The sequence below is a fragment of the Falco cherrug genome, chromosome 1, assembly GCF_023634085.1.
Source record: "Falco cherrug isolate bFalChe1 chromosome 1, bFalChe1.pri, whole genome shotgun sequence".
Classification (NCBI taxonomy): domain Eukaryota; kingdom Metazoa; phylum Chordata; class Aves; order Falconiformes; family Falconidae; genus Falco; species Falco cherrug.
The window spans coordinates 106,038,017-106,056,446 of NC_073697.1; the positions used below are offsets into that span (position 1 = coordinate 106,038,017).

At 42.3% G+C, this 18,430-nt stretch overlaps 1 protein-coding gene across 8 annotated transcripts in view; it reads left to right on the forward strand.

Annotated features, from left to right (window-relative positions):
• CUX1 (cut like homeobox 1) overlaps positions 1 to 18,430 on the forward strand; it is a 281,195-nt gene that overhangs the window by 223,482 nt on the left and 39,283 nt on the right. For 7 of the 8 annotated variants that reach the window (XM_055714990.1, XM_055714996.1, XM_055715007.1 and 4 more), the window contains 2 exons: positions 8,851 to 9,153; positions 13,550 to 13,738. The exons of the other annotated variant lie outside the window; for it this stretch is intronic. In XM_055714990.1, the coding sequence (XP_055570965.1) occupies positions 8,851 to 9,153; positions 13,550 to 13,738 (492 nt within the window). The remainder of the gene's footprint in view (positions 1 to 8,850; positions 9,154 to 13,549; positions 13,739 to 18,430) is intronic. 8 annotated transcript variants of the gene reach the window in all.

Consider the following 18,430-nt stretch of genomic DNA (forward strand, 5'->3'; position numbering starts at 1 on the left):
AAGACACCATAAAGTGCAGCATAAAAGCTCTGACTCTATTTTCCAAAAGGTATTCTGCATGCATTTATTTTGATTATACTAAAAATATAACGATGTAGGGTTGTGGCATCTTGATTGATTGCTTTCATGACATATTTGTTTTAATATTCAGAAAGTCCTTAATAAAGCTTCTGCACACAAGCTGTTTTAATAATAAGGTTATTGAAAATATTTTCCAGCAGTTATTTCTAAATGTCGACTTCTGACTAAGTTACAGAAACAGACAAATCTGAATGTTAAATAAAGGTTAGCAGAGTAGAGCAGCGTCTTTGAAAGCAGCCATGATTTTGCCATTAATCATCTAATTTGATTTCTTTTTTAGAAAGAGTTTTTTAATTGCTTAAAGGTGATACATAAAAACAAAAAATTACCATTCAGCACTCTTCGATGCAGAGACCCAACTCTGGGCTCCAGAAGCCGTGGGTGAGCAGGGGGGCGTTAGGGGAGATTCTCCCTGTGTGCTTGCTGTGTTGTGTACCTGTGCCATAGACATCGCTGTTGGGCAGTGAGCCTGGGCAAGGATTTTGGGGCTGTTGGCCTGACCTGAGCATCGCTCTGATGTTTCCCATTGTGTGTCTACATCCAGCTAAAAAAATTCTCAAGTTCCTATTTCCTGCCCCCCCCTTCATTTGTTGTAAAATAGCACTTTAAAAATATGGCTATATAGAGACCTCATGCTTCCCTGTCAGCCATGTAAAAAATTTTCCTTAATGCTTCTATTCGAGAGTTTTATCAGGTGGTGCAGTTGTGTTGGGGGTTGGTGCGTCCATTTTGAAGTCCAGTAGATCCCAGTGCAACTTCTCATTTGCATCGTTTAATTCCAGTTGTGTCTTTCCGCATAAGGTTCTGGACATCCTAGGTGTTCAGACTGCCCTTTGTAGCATTCCATACCCCGCATCCGAGCCCACCCATGCCACAGCAGAGCACCAAGTACCAGAGTCCCCCTCACTCAGAAGGAGCTGGATGGTTTGAGTTTACCCAGCTTTACGGCTGTCCCGCTCTCTGATGTTGCGGAGCCGTTCCTCCTGTCCGAGTACCTGGATTTTGCCTCCGTCCGTCCAGGCACGGCGTGGTGCCTAGGTTGTGCAGAACAGAATTTTCCAGCTCTTGAGGCATGTGGCATCAGTGGGGTACAACACACGGCTCGGAGAGCGCTCGGGCGCTCGCTGGCACAAGTGCTCGAGAGCTGGGTCTGAAGGGCTGCACGTGTTCGCCAGCCAGGACGTTCGGGGACACCTTCCTGCAGCAGCCGGAGAAAGAGGGGTGAGACCCAAGTGACAGCACTGACCTACTCCACGTGGCAAAGGCTTTGTAAGAGGCAGGCAGAGGGAGGAAAATCTGACCCATCGAGGCTGTGAGCCGAGCAGGACGGTCCCCTGCCCTGATTCCTCACTGCAGATTTGGTTCCCCCAGCTCCGTGGGGCAGCACGATTGTGGTTCAGTGTCAGGCGAAAAATGGAAGTAAAGGCTAGAGCTAGGACAGGAGTACCTTAAACTGGTATGGTGCCAGTTCGTGGCTGTGAGAAGTCGCAGGTTTGGGCACAATAGTGGGATTTCCAAGACTGTCTGAGGCGTTTGTGGTTGTGTATTCATTGAAAGGAGAATTGGTTGCCCAACTTCTCTGAGTACTTTTAAATGCCCAGCTGTAAATCTCTCTTCATGAGTCTGTCGCCAGTTCCCATCTTACTTGCTCTATTCTGAACTTCTCTGATTTCTCCAGCTCCTTCTGGTTTCTAGAATGGCTCAAACCCACATTTTTTTAATACAAGCGCAAAGCTAACATAATTACTGAAAATGCAACACAAAATTGCGGCAATACCTTGTAATCCTTTAACAATACTCAGAAGCAGTTTTTTCAAGTACTTCGAACATTTACCCTGATCATTCAGATAGTTTTGCGTCCTCCTGTCACTTGACATATACTCATATGCAGAATGGGTATATGTATATACTTTTTTTTAGTATTGCCCCAGTAATTTCAGAGTTAATCAGAGCTGGTTTCCTCCCCTTTCAGTGCAGACACGCATACATCTGCACGCTTTCCTAAAGGGGTTTTCTTTTGATCCCTCCCCTCATCCACATAAAATTTCCCTCTGAGCCAAGACCCAAAATAACATTTTCCCCAAAGTTATAACATTTGTCAAATAAACAAACAAACAAAATCTCCACGGTCATAGTGGGAATCTATAATCGGAACTATAGCGAGTGCTTGCAACTATAACTGCATGTACTGATGTACTTTACATCGTTATATATGCACACTGTAGGGAGGTTTGTATACTCCCTACATATAACTGTGGGAGTTTATAACCGTAGGGAGGATCACATTTTCATAAACCACATTAATTTGCAAATTGTGAATAGGCAAGGTTCACTCACTTAAAGCAGATCCACCAAAACCACTACCTGGGAGAAAGCGCTCCGCTTTCACGTGTCATTTCTTTTAATTAGTCAGAAGAGGGATGTATTGCAGTGCTGTTCCGCAAACGCTGATCAGATTTATTACATAGTTCGCACTTGCACCGCACCACTGTTAGCGAGGAGAGTTGCTATGGTGCTTCAGAAAATCCTGCAAAGACAGCCATTGCTGAACGTAAAATCAGGTAGAAGGTCAAGAGAACAAAATCCCTCCCTGAAATTTTCAGACCTTGGGAAACAGAATGACGCGCTTGTCCTGCGGATGCTTCGGTTGATCGGCTGTGTGATCAGGTCCTGCTTCTCAGGGCAACACACACACTGGTTTTTGGTCTGGGAATTGGACAGAATGGGCAGCCTCATCATCAGGGGAAACCAGAAACTAATCCAGTCCCAGTGTGAGCCACTTTGGTCTCAGGCAGCCTGCCAGGTCTGTTGTTGTCCATTAACTCATCTGCACGAGGAGGTAAACGCAGGCCCTGAAGTAGCAAATGCTCTTTTAAGAGGTTGCCGAGAAATCTCCTGTCCGCATTTGTCTGCTTTCGTCTTCCCCTCTAATTTGCTGTAAAGGGAATGAGCGGAGCGTGGGATGCTTCGTTGCCGCCCTGCTCCGCTGTGCACAGGACGTGGCGATTCTCACTGCTCCTCGATCAGGAATTTTGAATTTGACTAGTTTGGCATAAACCTGAAGCCCGAGTTTTGGACATTACAAAAAGTGGTGCATCAAACCAAGCGCCAGTTAAATCATGTTTGGGTTCTTGTCGGAATGTCACAGAGTACCCTGTCATTTTGTTTTAGCAACTTGTCCTTCCAAATGCGCAGTTCGCCTTATGGCATGCCAGCAGTAAAAATGTCACTTACAATAATTACTTTTTGGTGAAAATGCTTGCTGACTTCCTACCTTCAAGCTGTTTTTTACACAGTGGGGAGATAATAAGAAATGACTTTATCCTGACTGCTCAAATGAACACTAAATGGAATTTAGGTTATTATTACTGCAGATAGAGGACTGTGTATTGAAATTTAAATAGTGGATCAGATAAACTACAGAGATTTGTGTCTGAAAATTATAGTGGATCTGCTTTTTCAATCCACTTCGCTCTGAAACTTAAGGCAGCTGTTGCCTGCCTGCTGTCTTTAGAATATAATATTTTTCATAATCCTTTTAGAGGCCCCTGAATACCTCCTGCGATTTGCATGGTCTTCCCCAACTTTGCCATTTTCCTACCTTGTTCCCCACGAGCCCTTTTGCCGTTGATTAGCTAAGTTTGTGTTAGCAACAACACTTGGGCAGTTTATTCTCCCAGCCATTCCCAAGCTGCAAAAGCGCAGGGTGCTCTTTATAACCGGGTGAGTACGCGGGGAGGAGAGGCTGGGCGCGTTCAGCTTGTGTGGTGTGCTTGCAAATTCAGATGCTCTCAGTGAACTCTTTGCTCTGAACTTTTGCTGTCCAAGTGGCTGTAAAGTGAGTGCACTGCTGTAGGAGTTGCGGCAGGGTCTGAGCAAAAGTGGCAAACCTGCAGCTCTCAAAAGGCATGCAAGAAGTTCCACCGGAGGAACGTGCCTGTGCTGGCAGACAGCAGCGGGATGCCTCTGGGACTGATGAAACTGTATCCATGTCTCCACACTGCTCCGTCATCTAGATACCTCTGTTGAGGGGGATGCATCCAGGACTGCTGTCAGGTCATGTAGACGTCTGCGATTTTCTGGGGAGGTTGTAGCAGGCATCACCTGCAAGTCTTTACATCGGAGGTGTCCTGAGCAGCTTCAGAAGGAGCATCCCACCCAAGTGTGCTGTGGATCTGAGCTGTACTGCTGCTTTGGTAGGGAGGACCGTGTTGGATTTCTTCCTGCGGTCGGAAGAGTTCCTGTGCATCACAAAAATGGTCCTTGACCGGTGCCCTGCAGTTTTGCAGAATATAATTAAATGTCGCTGACCAACGAGTTGGTGCAGCTGACTGATGATACTGAGTGCTGCAGGAGGGGAGCCCCGTGCAGCCTATGGTTCATTACACCCTATAGGGATTTTGTCATGTCACGATAGCTGAACATGATCAGACCTCGTAGAGGAATGTGTCAGCCTGATACTGTGTTGAGGGAGGTGTTTTCAGGTAATTTGCAAGCCACCGGTGGGATCATTATAGTCCAAAATCTTCTACAGACAGTGTTCAAGCAATTTGGGACCCAGGATCCAGTACTGGGGACCTGACCCCAGCTTGAGGGTGGGGAGTCTTGTAGCTGGAGAAGAATAAGAAAAACTAATTTTAAGTTCAGGAAAACTGACATAACCAATGAGTAGAGACTGGAACTCCGTTTCCAACATCGCCAAGCTGTGGTGATGGTTTGGGGTTTTGTTGTAGTAAGATGGTCATTCAAGCAGCAAATTCTATATTGGGAAAATAGTATTTTAAAAGAAGACAGAAGCTATTTGTGTAGTGTTGAGACTGTTCCCATTTGTTTATGTATCTTCATATTAGATTATGCATCCCTCTCTAATACTGTAGTAGGAAAAAAACCCACAACTGAAGAATTTCCTGACTTAAGAGTAAGGACCATGCGTGCTGCCAGGACTGACACGTTCCCAAGTACGGTGCTCTGGCGTTCGCAAGCTGCATCACGTGTATTTGTCTTTATGAAGACATATTTGCCTTGAAAGACTTGAATGCTCACCTTCACTGTGTGGTCATAGCTCTCTCTTAGCTGTTTTCATCAGCTGTGAAATATTCAGTTGTCTTCGTGTTTTAGCTATGAATGGAGGCCAATTGCACTTGCCAAATATTTCAGATTGCTGGCCCATTTACGCAAGCATCACTTCCTAGTACTTGATTTGCATTTTATTATTATTTTCTGCGCTGCATATTTGAAAGTGCTTTTAAAAATTGGTGGGAAGTGCCTAACTTCCGTATACCCTAGACATATATTTTGAAGTAATAATGTAAAAACTGCATGGTAGAGCCTCTGCCCTTTTGTGACTCCATTATACTTGCAGCTTTAGAAGATTTGGATCACTTAAATGCATTTATGGTGTTATTTGAATCTTTAATGACTTTTTTCAACATCAACCTGTAATTATGAAAAAGTTACACCAGTTTCCCGATCATTTAAAATTGCCATGTTGAACTAGGATTTCATCACATGCTTGGGACCTGTTGGACACTCATCTTTCCAGCAAATTTCGTTTGGGAAGACCCTGTTTCTCCCATCCTCTATAAAGCACAGGCCATGGCTGATGTCTTTGGCTACCTGAGATTCAAAAAGATGCCAGGTTCTGTAGTGACCTTGTTCCTGGTGTCACTCTTCATCTCTCCAGCTCTTTACTTCTAGCCCCTTATTTTTGAAGCTTTGGGGCTTTTGCTTCAGGTTTCAAACTGGATACAGGCTGTTGGAAAGCAAAATGCAGCACCCCTCTGGTTTAGCAAAGTTTTTCTGGAGTTTATCAAAATAACTTCATCAATAAATGGTGGCTGTGGGGTTCACAGCTTGTACATCCTACCATAATGCAGTTTTATGTTTATATTGACAAAGTGATCTCTTCCTCACTAAATACAAACGTGTAAACATTCGGTGAACATCACCTATTCACTTATAAGAAACTGGATCGCTCTTACGTTAGTGCTATTCTCTGGCACAGTCTGGGGTTAAAAAAGCATAACGCGTTTTAAAGAAACAAGCTTTCAATGTACTGTTTTCATTGGAAATGTTCAATTGCTACTTTGGAAATCTTAATATGTATTTTTCAGATGGCCTGAATTTGTTTCTTTGTCCTGTGAGGAACTTGAAAGAAATGAATACAGACAAATTATTTCATAAAACATGCGAAATGGCTGTGGATTGACAGTTAAATCTGTAATAGTGAATACATTCAATTTTCCCCTTTGTTCTGTCAGCAGTCACTTGTACTCTAAATGTCTATTTAATTTTTTAAGTAGATTAACAGGAAATGTTTGCATTATTTCATTATTGAGTTTACTTTTCCAAATAATGGATCTTTTCCTTAAATATTTATGTGATATTGAAAATGTTTTTTCCATAAGGGAAAAATGCTAAAAATGAATGGGGAACATATTTGGAGTTATTTGTAGTGTATGCGCATAATGCCTCATCTGAAATCGCTGTACATTTCCCTTTCGCTGGGGGAAAAGCAAGCAGTTTGTCATCTGTACTGCCTTCCAAAATTAGGTGCAGATAATCCTACCTTTTTGAGTAAATAAGCAGCAGATTGGCCTTAAAAATGAAATTCAAGTAAGCTCTTGATATGCGATATAAAAAATAAATAAGCTAATGTGCAAGCAACATAGAGCATTGCAGTGATAGATGATAATATAGATTACCTTTGTTGTTTACATAATTAGGCTGGGCAGGGAGAGGAGAGGGAGAAAGAAGCATTAGTAAATGCTTTTGTTTAGTCCTGTGTGGTTGGGGTTGGGGTTTTTTTATGATTTTTTTTATTTTTTCTGTGCTCCCTGTGCATGTGGTTTGCAGTGCACGGATGAGGAATTGTATAGGAAATTTGCAGCTGCTCTAGTTATTCAGTAAGATTTGTATAAGCTGGCACAAGGGACAAAATTAGAGGGAACTTGAACGAGTGCCGTGCAGTTTATTAGCTAGGCAGCCATAATTTTGACCTTGCTGTGGGTTAAAGGACACAGACCTGAGAAGAAATCTGTTTATCATGTAGGGAATCCATGCCATCCCTGACAGTGTACAGTGAACAAGATGGATGATCTGCCAAATTGGTCCCTCGCATGGGTGAATCAGGGCAAATTTACAGTACAATTCCTGTGCTGCCTCTGATATAAAAATAACATTTGCTGGGTTTTATATTCAGTTGTACGATGACCTAGGGTGAACGGAGAAAAGAAATAAGATTTGTAAGATCCCTATTACCTTAAAGATTTATATGCACCTTGCTTTCCTTTTATGTCTGCCTCTTTTGCATCTCTCATAAAGCTCTAAGGGAAAAGTCCAGTTGCTTGGTTTGAGACAGCAACTTTATGTGAGTATGTCAGGGAACCTCTCTTAAATGCAGCATCAGGAAAGCTGTTTCCTTGAACAACACAATTAGACCGTGCACCCTGCTTCGTTTGAACCCTGCTTTTACTTCGGTAGTATTTTCCTTTGGTATTTGGGATGTTCCCATGCTACACAAGCTGGGCGTTCTGTAATGCTTTGACAATATTCTGGCTAACAAAGAGACCTGAAAAATAGTGACATTTGCTGTTAGCCATCGCCATGGTGGTGACAGGACCTGATGCTGCAGAATGAACCACTCTCATAGTAGTGTTGCAGCGCCCAGGAGAACGCAATTCTGTTAAAGGGACTAAGTTTTTGATGTAGACTCATCCTTGTACGATGGAGAGCATTGTAAGCTTCCTCCAGAGATCTCAAGGCAAATCCACTGATGGATGAATCTGAGATACGTGCGATTAACCATGTCAAGTAATGAGATGTGAGATGGCAAGGAGGAAGAAGCAGTCCCAAAAAAATGGGAAAGAACTGTGAATGAAGGAATCACGTGCTCTTTATCTTTCCAAGGGAGTTACTCTTTTAAACCCCATTGTCTACATGTCTTTAACACCGTTTAGACTTTACCGTTAGATGTCTGGATTGTCAGCATCAGTTCAGTTGGTACATTTCATTAGAGATAAATGTGAATTTATTAGGGGAGACCAACATTTTGTACAGAACGTAATGTTGTTGGCAAATTAAGACATTCAGAAAGCTTTCTTTTAAACAAGGTGTCACGATAACAGGTTTGGGTGTCTCTTCATCCACTAGCTATCTTTATGTTGGATTCTCAAACACATTAATTAAAACAACTTAATTGCAAACTGTACTTTAATCTTGTTACTTCTGGGCGAAGAGAAGTGCGAAAATGTGATGCAAGTGGTAAGAAATAAAATGGAATCAATAACACTCTCAAAATATAAAGTTGTATCAGTTGTAGAAAATCCCTCATTGACACTACAAAGCAGTAGCTGAGTGAGTTTCCTACAAGTCACAGAAGGAGGCTTAAACCAGTCTGTAACGGTACATTTAAAAGCATCTGCATACAAAAATGTTGCAGAAAGCAAAACTGAGAGATTTCCTGACCAAGGAAATTTCTTGCAAACTTACAGACTATCCACTTGCCATTTTTTTTCCTGATTTTTATTTGTATTTGTACATCTTGTCTTTATAAAAAAGCAGAGATGACTCAAGATAAAATTAGAAAATAATTTTGTTTTTAAAAAGAGGCGTTTTAGTTAGCGAGTCATAACAAGTAGCATTTTGCATACTTAGGCATTTCTTTAAGTAGGTAGAATATAAATGAGAAGGAAAGTTAAATATCCTGCAATCAAAACATTACAATTATGCTAAAGTGGGGACTTCTTTCATTTTTTTTTTTAATTACAGAAAGCACTCCAAAGACTTCTGCCAGTTGCAGTCCCGCTCCTGAGTCTCCAATGAGTTCCAGTGAATCAGTGAAAAGCCTGACTGAATTGGTGCAGCAACCCTGTCCCACTATAGAGACAAGTAAGGATGGCAAATCCCAGGAATCTAATGAGCCACCTGCTTCTGAATCCCAGTCTACAACACCTTTGCCGCTGTCGGGCCACTCGGCGCTCAGCATTCAAGAACTGGTTGCGATGTCCCCTGAGCTGGATACATATGGCATTACAAAGAGGGTCAAAGAAGTGCTAACGGACAACAATCTTGGTAAATCCCTTTATTTTCATTTCTTGACTGAAATAAAATGGAAGCATTCAGGCTTTTATTTTTAAGCTATATTTCAGTAGATGTTTACAAGAATACTTGGGTTTGACTGTGACCTATGCTTTAAGCTTCTAAAAAAGATAGTTGTGGTTTTTTTTTTAAACCGGTAGAAAAATCCTTTTAGATTGTCATACTCTCCTTAAAATCTCATCATATCCTTGCTCTTCTTATGCTCTGCTCCTGGCTGACCAGCCAGACACTACTCCCACCTCCCTAAATACAGTCCAGCAGGCTGTCAGGAAGACCCAGCCTCAAAGCCAAGGAGATCTCCCCTGGAGAAATGCATGTTTCCCCATGCCCCAGCGGTTTAGGCATAGGTGAAATAGAGGAGTCCAGCACGATGGGAGAGGGAGGTGCGTCACAAGCAAAAGCATAGTGCTAGGGGAGGGTACCTGTAGAGCTAGGAGGGTAAATTCAGACTCCGTTGAGGTTTAGGTGACCTATCGATAAGTATATGGGGCCATGCAGGTATTTCACTTACGAGATGTGCAAAGCTAAGGCTGCTTTTGCTTACAAATAAGTTTTTGGGTGTCAAATTAAGTGTAACACTTACAGGGCTGTACATTTTGAGTAGTCCAAGGGATTAACCGGATCTGAGAATGGGAGATCCACGCTTAATACTGCCACTATGCCTCTAAACCACTGGTTCTTCATATGTGTTTAACACTTGCCTCCCTCACAAGGCATTGGGAAGCCTTTAGCAGACCTTTGAAGTCTGTAGCGGGAAGGCAGTACGGGTCGCCCCAGTGTTACCTGCACGTGCTTCTGGGGCTTAGCATGGGATTCATCTCACTCACATTGATCAAAATAGATGTCTGGTACTCTCCGGAGGTACCAATTTCTCTCCATTCACTACAAAAGGGACCAAAAAGATGTTTAGATTTAGACTGCTGATGATACTTACATGAGAGGAATTCCATATCATCTGAACATTATGACTGTATAAGTAAAAACTCCTTTATTTTAGTATGTAAGGAAGCCTTTTTTTGGCTAGACACAGAATAACATGTTATTATTTTAGATTATTTTTTTTAAAGTGGAAAACTAATGAGATGGGGGAGGTTGCAAGTTGTAATTTAACATAATCTGGGCAAAAAAAAGAAAATGGCCCTGATCGTGGACATAGCCTGCATGAGATGGTGTTCCACTGAACCCAGCAAAATTACACGCTCGTGCACATTGGCACGAGCAGATTGTGGTTGCTTGTTCAGTGGAGGTAATGTAGAGGTAAAGCCACAAGTCACAGTAAGGGTTTGCAGGTTCAAGCCCCTAGTTTTTGGGCAAAATGCTGTTGAGTGCTGTACCTGCTCTGTGTTCCAGAGAGGTTTGAAAAAGTATTTTTGTTTGCATTTGCTTTGATGCCATTTTTACTTAGTCTTTTTTATTTCCCATGATTTTTGTTTTCCTACAGTGTGGCTGACAAGCCTAAAAAGCAGCAGAAGAGCCAGGAAATGTGCCCCAAACTCTGCATTAGGTGTGGAACCAGTTTCAATGTCTCCTTTTGTGCCCTCAGTGTGCTAGTGCACCAGATTGACTCGGTGCACAGGTTTCTCTCTCTTAGGCCTCAGAGCCTTGTGAACCAGTGTCAGACAACTGGTGGTGGCTCAGTTGTTCCGTTATCACTGGCCAGTAAAGAACAAAGTTGTGCAAAACCATTCAAGATACGTTTGGCGGGTCTTTGCTCCCATGCCTTTTAGTATTCGTTTAACAGTCACTGTTTTAACAAACAATGCCGGCAGCGTTAACACTGAGATGCTGCTGGTAATCCTAGTCCCAAACGTCATAGTATTACCAGTGATTCCCTGTTGGGCAGCGTAAAACTTGGAGAGGGAAACAAATGCAGTGAGCTATTGAAGGATTGCAGCGGTGGGGATTTTGCAGAAAGGGCCAGGACTAACCATGAAACCAACATAATTTACTGAAAGCAACATCAGTGGGAATAGGCATGAAGGATAGTGGGGCCAAAGATAGGGAGAATTAGCAGGAATTTTAGGAAACCTGTGCTTAAAAATATTGCAGTTATTGATAGCACTCTGATGGAGTGTGATATACCTGCTACCTCCTGAGAATGATTTCTAACACATTCCCCTTTAGCTTGGGAGTCTTTCAGGTGTTTTATCCTGTCGGGCCACATCCTGGGATAAAATAAATGATACAAACATCTTTAGCTTTGTTTTTAACACCAAGAGAACATGACGTTACCTTCTCCCGCATTTGCATTTTTAATTTTTAGGCTGTAGTTTGAGGTTCGCTTGCTTTAGCAGCATTGCTAGTACCTGATCTGGTGTGCTTATTCCTGACCCTTTTGCGAATTTGTGCTGGCATTCCTCTTCACGTGGCCACACAATAAACCTGCCCAGCTGGTCTGAGTCAAAAGAGGCCGTTTGATTCTAGGTAGGTTGGTTTGACTCAGATCGGTTCCCTGCTCCGATTTAATGTGCAGCCAAGCAGGCGGTGGCAGTGGCCACGCTGGCCCTGCGCAGCAGCTGCTGGAGCCTCCGCAGCTGCAGGAAGAAATGCTCATGGCATTGCAGCCTGAGCACAGCCCGGGCTTAGGAACTGGGAGGGAACGTTAGTTACGAAGGCAAATTAAAAGATTTTTTTAAAGTAGCTGTCTCATCTTGCTAGTAGCTGGCAGGTTTAGAGGTAAATGTGTGAGGCCTTACTGATTTTTTTAAACAGACCAACAGGGAGCAGGTTCTCTCTGCAATACGCATGATCTAAAATCGGCCCTGAGTTACTTCTTTTGTCTGATTTTCCTGATACTGAGGGTAATGGAAAATCACTTTTTACTTAGGTACTTAAGTGAATTCTGAATTTAGGTTTCTGTTAGGTCTGTAAGAACCATTTTTGGGGTTAGTTTTAGAGCTTATTAGCAGACTGTGTCATGTTAGGCCTGTCCTCGTTTCCCCTTTCTGCCTTTTGTTGTCTCGGCTGTTTCCTCCAAAAGCTTTGCAGACCCACCTGCCCTATGCATCTGAATGGGATGTTCTGCAGCTTCTAACTGGTCCCACATCCCCTCCTGTCCCCATACAGGGGAAAAAAAAAAAACAAACTCAAACAAAACAACCCCAAACAAATCACCAGGGCAAAAGTCTTGGGATGTTTCTAAAGAGGAGGAGGACATTCATGGAGTTAGGCAAAGGGCTGTAGAACAGATATTTTCCACGACCTGTTTGAAGGCAAGAGCTGATGGTGCTTTTGCAAGTGCAGACATGTCCTGGAGCACAAGCTCCCACATATCTGCATTGTCCCTTAGGGATCTGTTTGTTGCCGCTAAGGGTGCTGGCATTGCCAGGAAGCGCAGGAAGAGCGTTCTGCTTTGTGTTAGTGAGGGCATGCAAAAACTACAGATCAGACACAAGACCCTGAGGCCTAAACTTGGTCGGCATGGAAAGATCTTTGGGTTACCTGGAAAACACACTATAGCTGCGCTTGTATCAGAAATCACCGGCGGTGACTCTGATGACTTCAGGCTCTGTCTTTTAACAAAAGCTGTTGCATATTGAGGCAGTTTAGCTTAGGAAGAACACTGAAGTGAAGAGGTTTAGAAAACCAGCTGTATGGTTGGGTTTGAGCTGCACAGGCATTTTCCACAGTCCTTTGGAAGTTAGATCTTAACCACGTAAAACTAGCATTACCAGTGCACATACAAATTCTGCACACTGAAAACCATATGCAGTTTTTGCCCTGTCAGACAATAGGGTTTTGAAAGAGAATTAAAATCTTAACTAGAAGGATCGTAGAGGCTGTAAAAAAAAAAAAAAAAAAGGCTGTTGTATTGTAAAATGTGAGTATCTGTAGTTGGTAAGACACAGTTAGAACACCACCAATAGTACAACACAGAAAATATGTACATGTGTCTTTGAGGACACTTAGATGACCATTGATGAATGGGGGGGTTACATTGATCTTGGTTCATTGATTGCTTGAAATGTTTGGATTGCCCTGTTGGAACGAAGCCGTTGCATTACCCTTCTGCATAAGAGCTAAGTAGCCTCACTACTCTCACTAGTTACCTGCTTAGCTAAAAGTTCAGTTTATTTTTAATCTCATTAATTTTATTTTTTGCACACTGTTTCACTGTAAGGTCCCAGTCCCCAAACGTGTTGAGCTCCCCTCTTTGCCACAGTCAGATCCTAAGAATTAAACTAAAGCTCCATATTTACACTTTTAGTGGGGGGGGCAGAGCTTTTATTCTTCTAAAGGTTTCTTTTGGGTTTTCAAGCAATTCTGAAGTAAGAATAATTGACAAATGATCTTGTAGATGTGTTCTGTCTCTTTAGTTAGCCTCATCTCTTAGCTGAATGAATTCATGCGATTTTCAATTTCGTATTAGGTCAGCGTTTGTTTGGGGAGACAATCCTAGGGCTAACACAAGGCTCTGTCTCAGACCTTCTGGCTCGCCCGAAGCCCTGGCACAAGCTGAGTTTGAAGGGACGGGAACCCTTTGTCCGCATGCAGCTGTGGCTGAACGATCCCAACAACGTGGAGAAGCTGATGGATATGAAACGAATGGAGAAAAAAGGTAACTTAGAGCAGACTGCTGACTCATGTTTCCCGTTATTTCAAAGATGACTGTGTCTTTTATAACTCTTCATAAATAGTATAGGGGCAGCATTGATCCAGTATTATGAAGGTTGCGCAAAAAGACTTCATGGTCCTTTATTTGATGCTAGCTCAAGCAGATACATCTCCAAAAAAAGCCAAACAAAAAACCAACCCCAAACCCTGCATATTCACCAGCTGTCGTGAAATCATTGCTATATTCTCCTATAGATTAATTACTGAGGCCCTGGTGTATCACTGATAACTTGCCTTACCAAATGAGAAATGTGAGTTTGGGAGCTGGCTGTGGGTTATTAGTTAATAGCGCTGCAGCTGGTCACAGATGTTGGCCTGGAAGAACTGTGCATTGATTCCTGAGAGAGCTTCTTGCCAGTCCTGCACTGGTAGTCGCTAGGAGGAATGAAAATGCAGTCTTTATAAAAGAGTATTTGAGAATAATTAAATTTGTAGCCTTTCTAAGGATGAGGGAAGGTGATTGTGTTAATACACACATAAAATGGCTAGGTCATGAGTATGCACCTGTGAGAAACCCAAGTTGTTATTGGGTGTCTTAATAGGGAGTATATCCTGAAAATGTATCCTACTGTCTGTATTTTAAATTCATTGCTAAAAAACAGTGGTTATTCAAAGCCTTGGTTTTAGTACCTTCATGTGATCTTACAGGAGAGATTCATAGGCTGCCATTATCAGCAGTTAACTAATTAATGATACACGCATCTCTCAAGCTATCCCTCAGTGATATTAGTACAGACAGCATTAATTGTATGCGCTGAAAGCACTGCTGTTGACTGATGTCCTGAAAGCATTAACACATTTGATCAAGAACCTGGTGATTATATTAAAAATTTGAGTGAGGGAGCTTCTGGGAAAATCATAGTCTTGCATGCTTGTAAGGAGAAATTCAAATCCTTGTCATAGTAACCGGTATAATATAATGCAGTGCAGTATCTTACTGCAAATCGTGTACGATCTTCCATGGGGAGTAAAATCCACGTGGGTTTCCCACTTACAACTGTAAACCAAAGGGAGCCATGATGGTTTTTGCTGTATTAGAAACGTGGCAGAAATAAAATTGTCAACTAGCTGGATTTTTATAGCCTCGCAGAGAATATCACCCATAATGCAGGAAAATAAAATAAAAATAATTTAAAAGTAGTACTGACTATCCTTTCAAAACTGTTTTCTAAACTGGACTCTTACCAAATACTGTACAATACATATGCTCTATAGGTGGCACCTGAATAGAGATAAGGCTATAAATCATTGAGACTCTGTACTGAGCTCCTGAGCTGTGTAAGTGCTGTCCTCATAGCACAGCACTCTAAAGTGAATCCAACCCTGTATTTTCTGCAAAATCCTTTCATGCAGGTAAGGATCCTGTGATTTAACCTTTTAAATTGCTCTAGAGCCACATTAAGAATTTAACTTTCCCTTCAGCTAATGTCAGTTTAAGAACAATGCAACTGTATCCGCTACCAGTGAAACATTACTATCAATTATTCCTTTGCCACATTTTATTAAGGTAGTAAATTAATTATTATCATAAAGGTGAGCTGCATATATATTTTTTTTTTCCTGTTCTGCCAGTCTGAAGTTTGTGCTATTAAAGTCCGTTTTAAGAGGTTCTGAAAATTTGCAGTGTACATTAACTGTGTCTTCGGAGGAAAGGGGGGGTTCACGCTCATTAGGCTCAGACACGCCGCATCACCTTTCCTGCCTTGGGAGAGTTCATTCCTCTTCCTTATAACCTCCCGGTGCGTGTGCAGCTGGTAACGTCACACTCCTCACTGAACAGTACTGAAGCCTGCTGTCAGGAGAAAATTTAATTCCCTTTATTTCCCCATTATTTCACTTTTTAATAATCTTATTCAATACCGCGTAAGATAAAAACTATATTAAAAGGGGCTCTGGTTTACCTCAATGGGCAGCTGCTAGTTCTGCAATAGCGTCTGCTGCATCTGTAGCTGAACACATGCTGGGGAGACTTCCCAGAGGGACACGGTGATGCTGGGCTGGCCACAGCAGGGGTGAAAAAAGGTAGAACAACTCAGAGGATAGAGCTGGCCGTGACAAGTTTGGTCTCAGACCCACATCCAGACCTTTGCCCAAATTATGTTTAGGGGTTATTTTTTCATAGGTCTCCCGAGAAGCGGAGACTGAGCACAGACAAAACTCAGACTTCTCCAAAAATCAAGTGTGTTTGCGACTTGGATTGCAGTTTGAGCTTTGCTGTCACTGCAAATATGCTAAACGATCTCCTTATGTTGTCTGCACACAGCACATATGTTTAAAATAAGAATTAAAAAGGAAAAGCTTTTACAAACGTCATCTAAAGTTTCCAGAGACTGTCATTAAAGCCTAAAGCTTAGGTGCTAGTTCAGCACATGGTGAAGGGCCAGGATTGTGCCTTTGGCCCTGTGGAAATTTGTTCTGCTAATGTATTATCCTCCAGAGGAACAATTGCTTATGACGGAACAGTGGGACATCCTCCTCTTTATTTTTCTGTTAAGGAAATCTGTGCATTTATATCATTTGTTCCCTTCACATGAGAGAGACCCAGATCATCTATTGCACCTTTTGTGATCCCACTGCAAGTTACAAAAGCAGAGGTAGGCATTAGGGCATGAAATGTTTCCCAAGCTATCGTAGCTCCATGCTGTCCGTAGGAGTCTAAAGGTGGGAGCTCTGACCTGGCAGAAGTGCCATCCTTTGGAGAGCAGAGAAAGCAGAGATTCAGAGCATCCTGATGCATGGGTGTCTCATGTTAACTCAGTTGCCAGACCAAATTCCAGAAATGCCAGTTAAGAGATAAGCCTAAACACCTTTTACATCTTCCATGTGAGGTTCTGGTTTGTCTCATGGCCTCCTTTAAGCTGCTGCACGTTGCTGAAGCGATAGATGTTCTCTTTCGGACCTCCTGGTTGTGCCATCAAAGGCAATAAGGGAACCTTGTATATAGTTTGCATGTGAATGCAAGTTTGAAATAACACCTTAACACCTAGGAGGTCTTGGAGAGTGAAGACCTTATAATAAATGCGAGATTATATTGCTGAAATGATTAATTCCATGGTTGAAGGTTGTAACAGTTCCTTGAAGGCTGCAAAAATAAGGCCAGTAGGTCACCTTGAAATAATGTGTTTACCTGCAGTCACTTTGCAGTTCTACATCCAGCTAGAACAACTTAAGTAGGTGATTTTTTTTTTAATTTATTTTTTTTAAAAAGTAACTTTGCTTTTTATAGTTATTTCAAATGCATGCAGGACTGTATCATGGCAGAGTGATGGATCATGAGCAACTCACATTCTGTTCCGTATCAGTGATCTTACACAGTAGGCAATCCACAGATAATCTGTCATATTCAGGCAAAACAAAATGAGGGCCATGCAGATACCCCCAAAAGGTTACAGAATATGTTCAAAATTCACTTTGATGGTAGCAAGACGCAGTGTAAAAACATCCCACTGGATGTGCCACTGTGTAGAGGACAGGTTGCTGAAACCTACTGGAGACAGAAAGCCCAGCCAGTCCCATAGGGAGCTCTGCCAGAAGTTGACTTGTGTGAGAAGGGCTTTGAAAATTTCAGTTTGATTGCATTGAATTTTTATTCTTTGTGCACCCTCAACCTAAAGGCAGAGCTGGAGGAAGAGAGAAATACATTTTTTTAAGAATTTGGTTGCTGACCAGTGTGATGTGCCCCACCAGTCCCTGGCTCTGACTGGAGCTCCTGGCTGTTGGAGATTTAGTGCCTGCTAGATTGATGTCAGGCTGGTGTAATCTGGAACTTAATAGCCTAGGTTATCAAATTGCAGCTCTTGAATACCTAAACTCTTAAATATCTAGAAGGTATTTAACAGGCCATTAAATACTTTATTGACAAGATTCGTCTATATTTACCATTTTCAGCCCCCTCATTAGCAATGCTTGTGCATGATACTGCCAGGTGCAGTAAATCCCACCTCTCTTTGCCTGGTGTAAATCAATCAAGTCAGTGACAGTGTTTGCTGGGACTCTTCGCTTGCAGAATTTGCCAGGGTAATTCAGTCCCTATCGGGGAGGAGAGTCAGCAGTGGTATCACAGGCTTCTGCCATCAGCCTTGCTGAGCTCCATCAGGGCAGCAAGAGCTTTCTTGAAAGTACATTCATTTTTGAAAGAGCCTTGCGTAGGGGAGGAGGATGCTGTGGGCTGTTTTTCTTTCATAACCTGTCACCGCTATAGCGAAGATCTGTAGGAAAAAGCAGCAAACCCTGGCAGGTTGTTCAGCCCATCACTAGGATCTCTGGGCTCCGGGCGCCATCGTGTGTTGGAGGTGCAGCTGCCTTCAGCTTCCCGGTCAGATTTTTAATTTAGAGACCTTAAGTGTCAGGGAGACCTTAGTGTACACCTGAAGTGTTTAACAGCCAAAACCATTTCAGCTGAAATGAAGTGCAGCTGTCCTAATCAGGTGCTTATGTGGAAGTTTGCCACTCTTGAAAGAGTGAATTTGGAATATGTCATGTTAACTGAACCCTGTTATTAATTTCCCATATTCATTGAAAAAGCAGAAAACTGGCAGGTTTCCAGTCGATTTACTTTCTTTTCTTCTTTTTCTGCCTCTTGCATCTTCCCCACATTTGCTTTCCTCTGATCACTGATGATGCCCCTTCCTTTCTG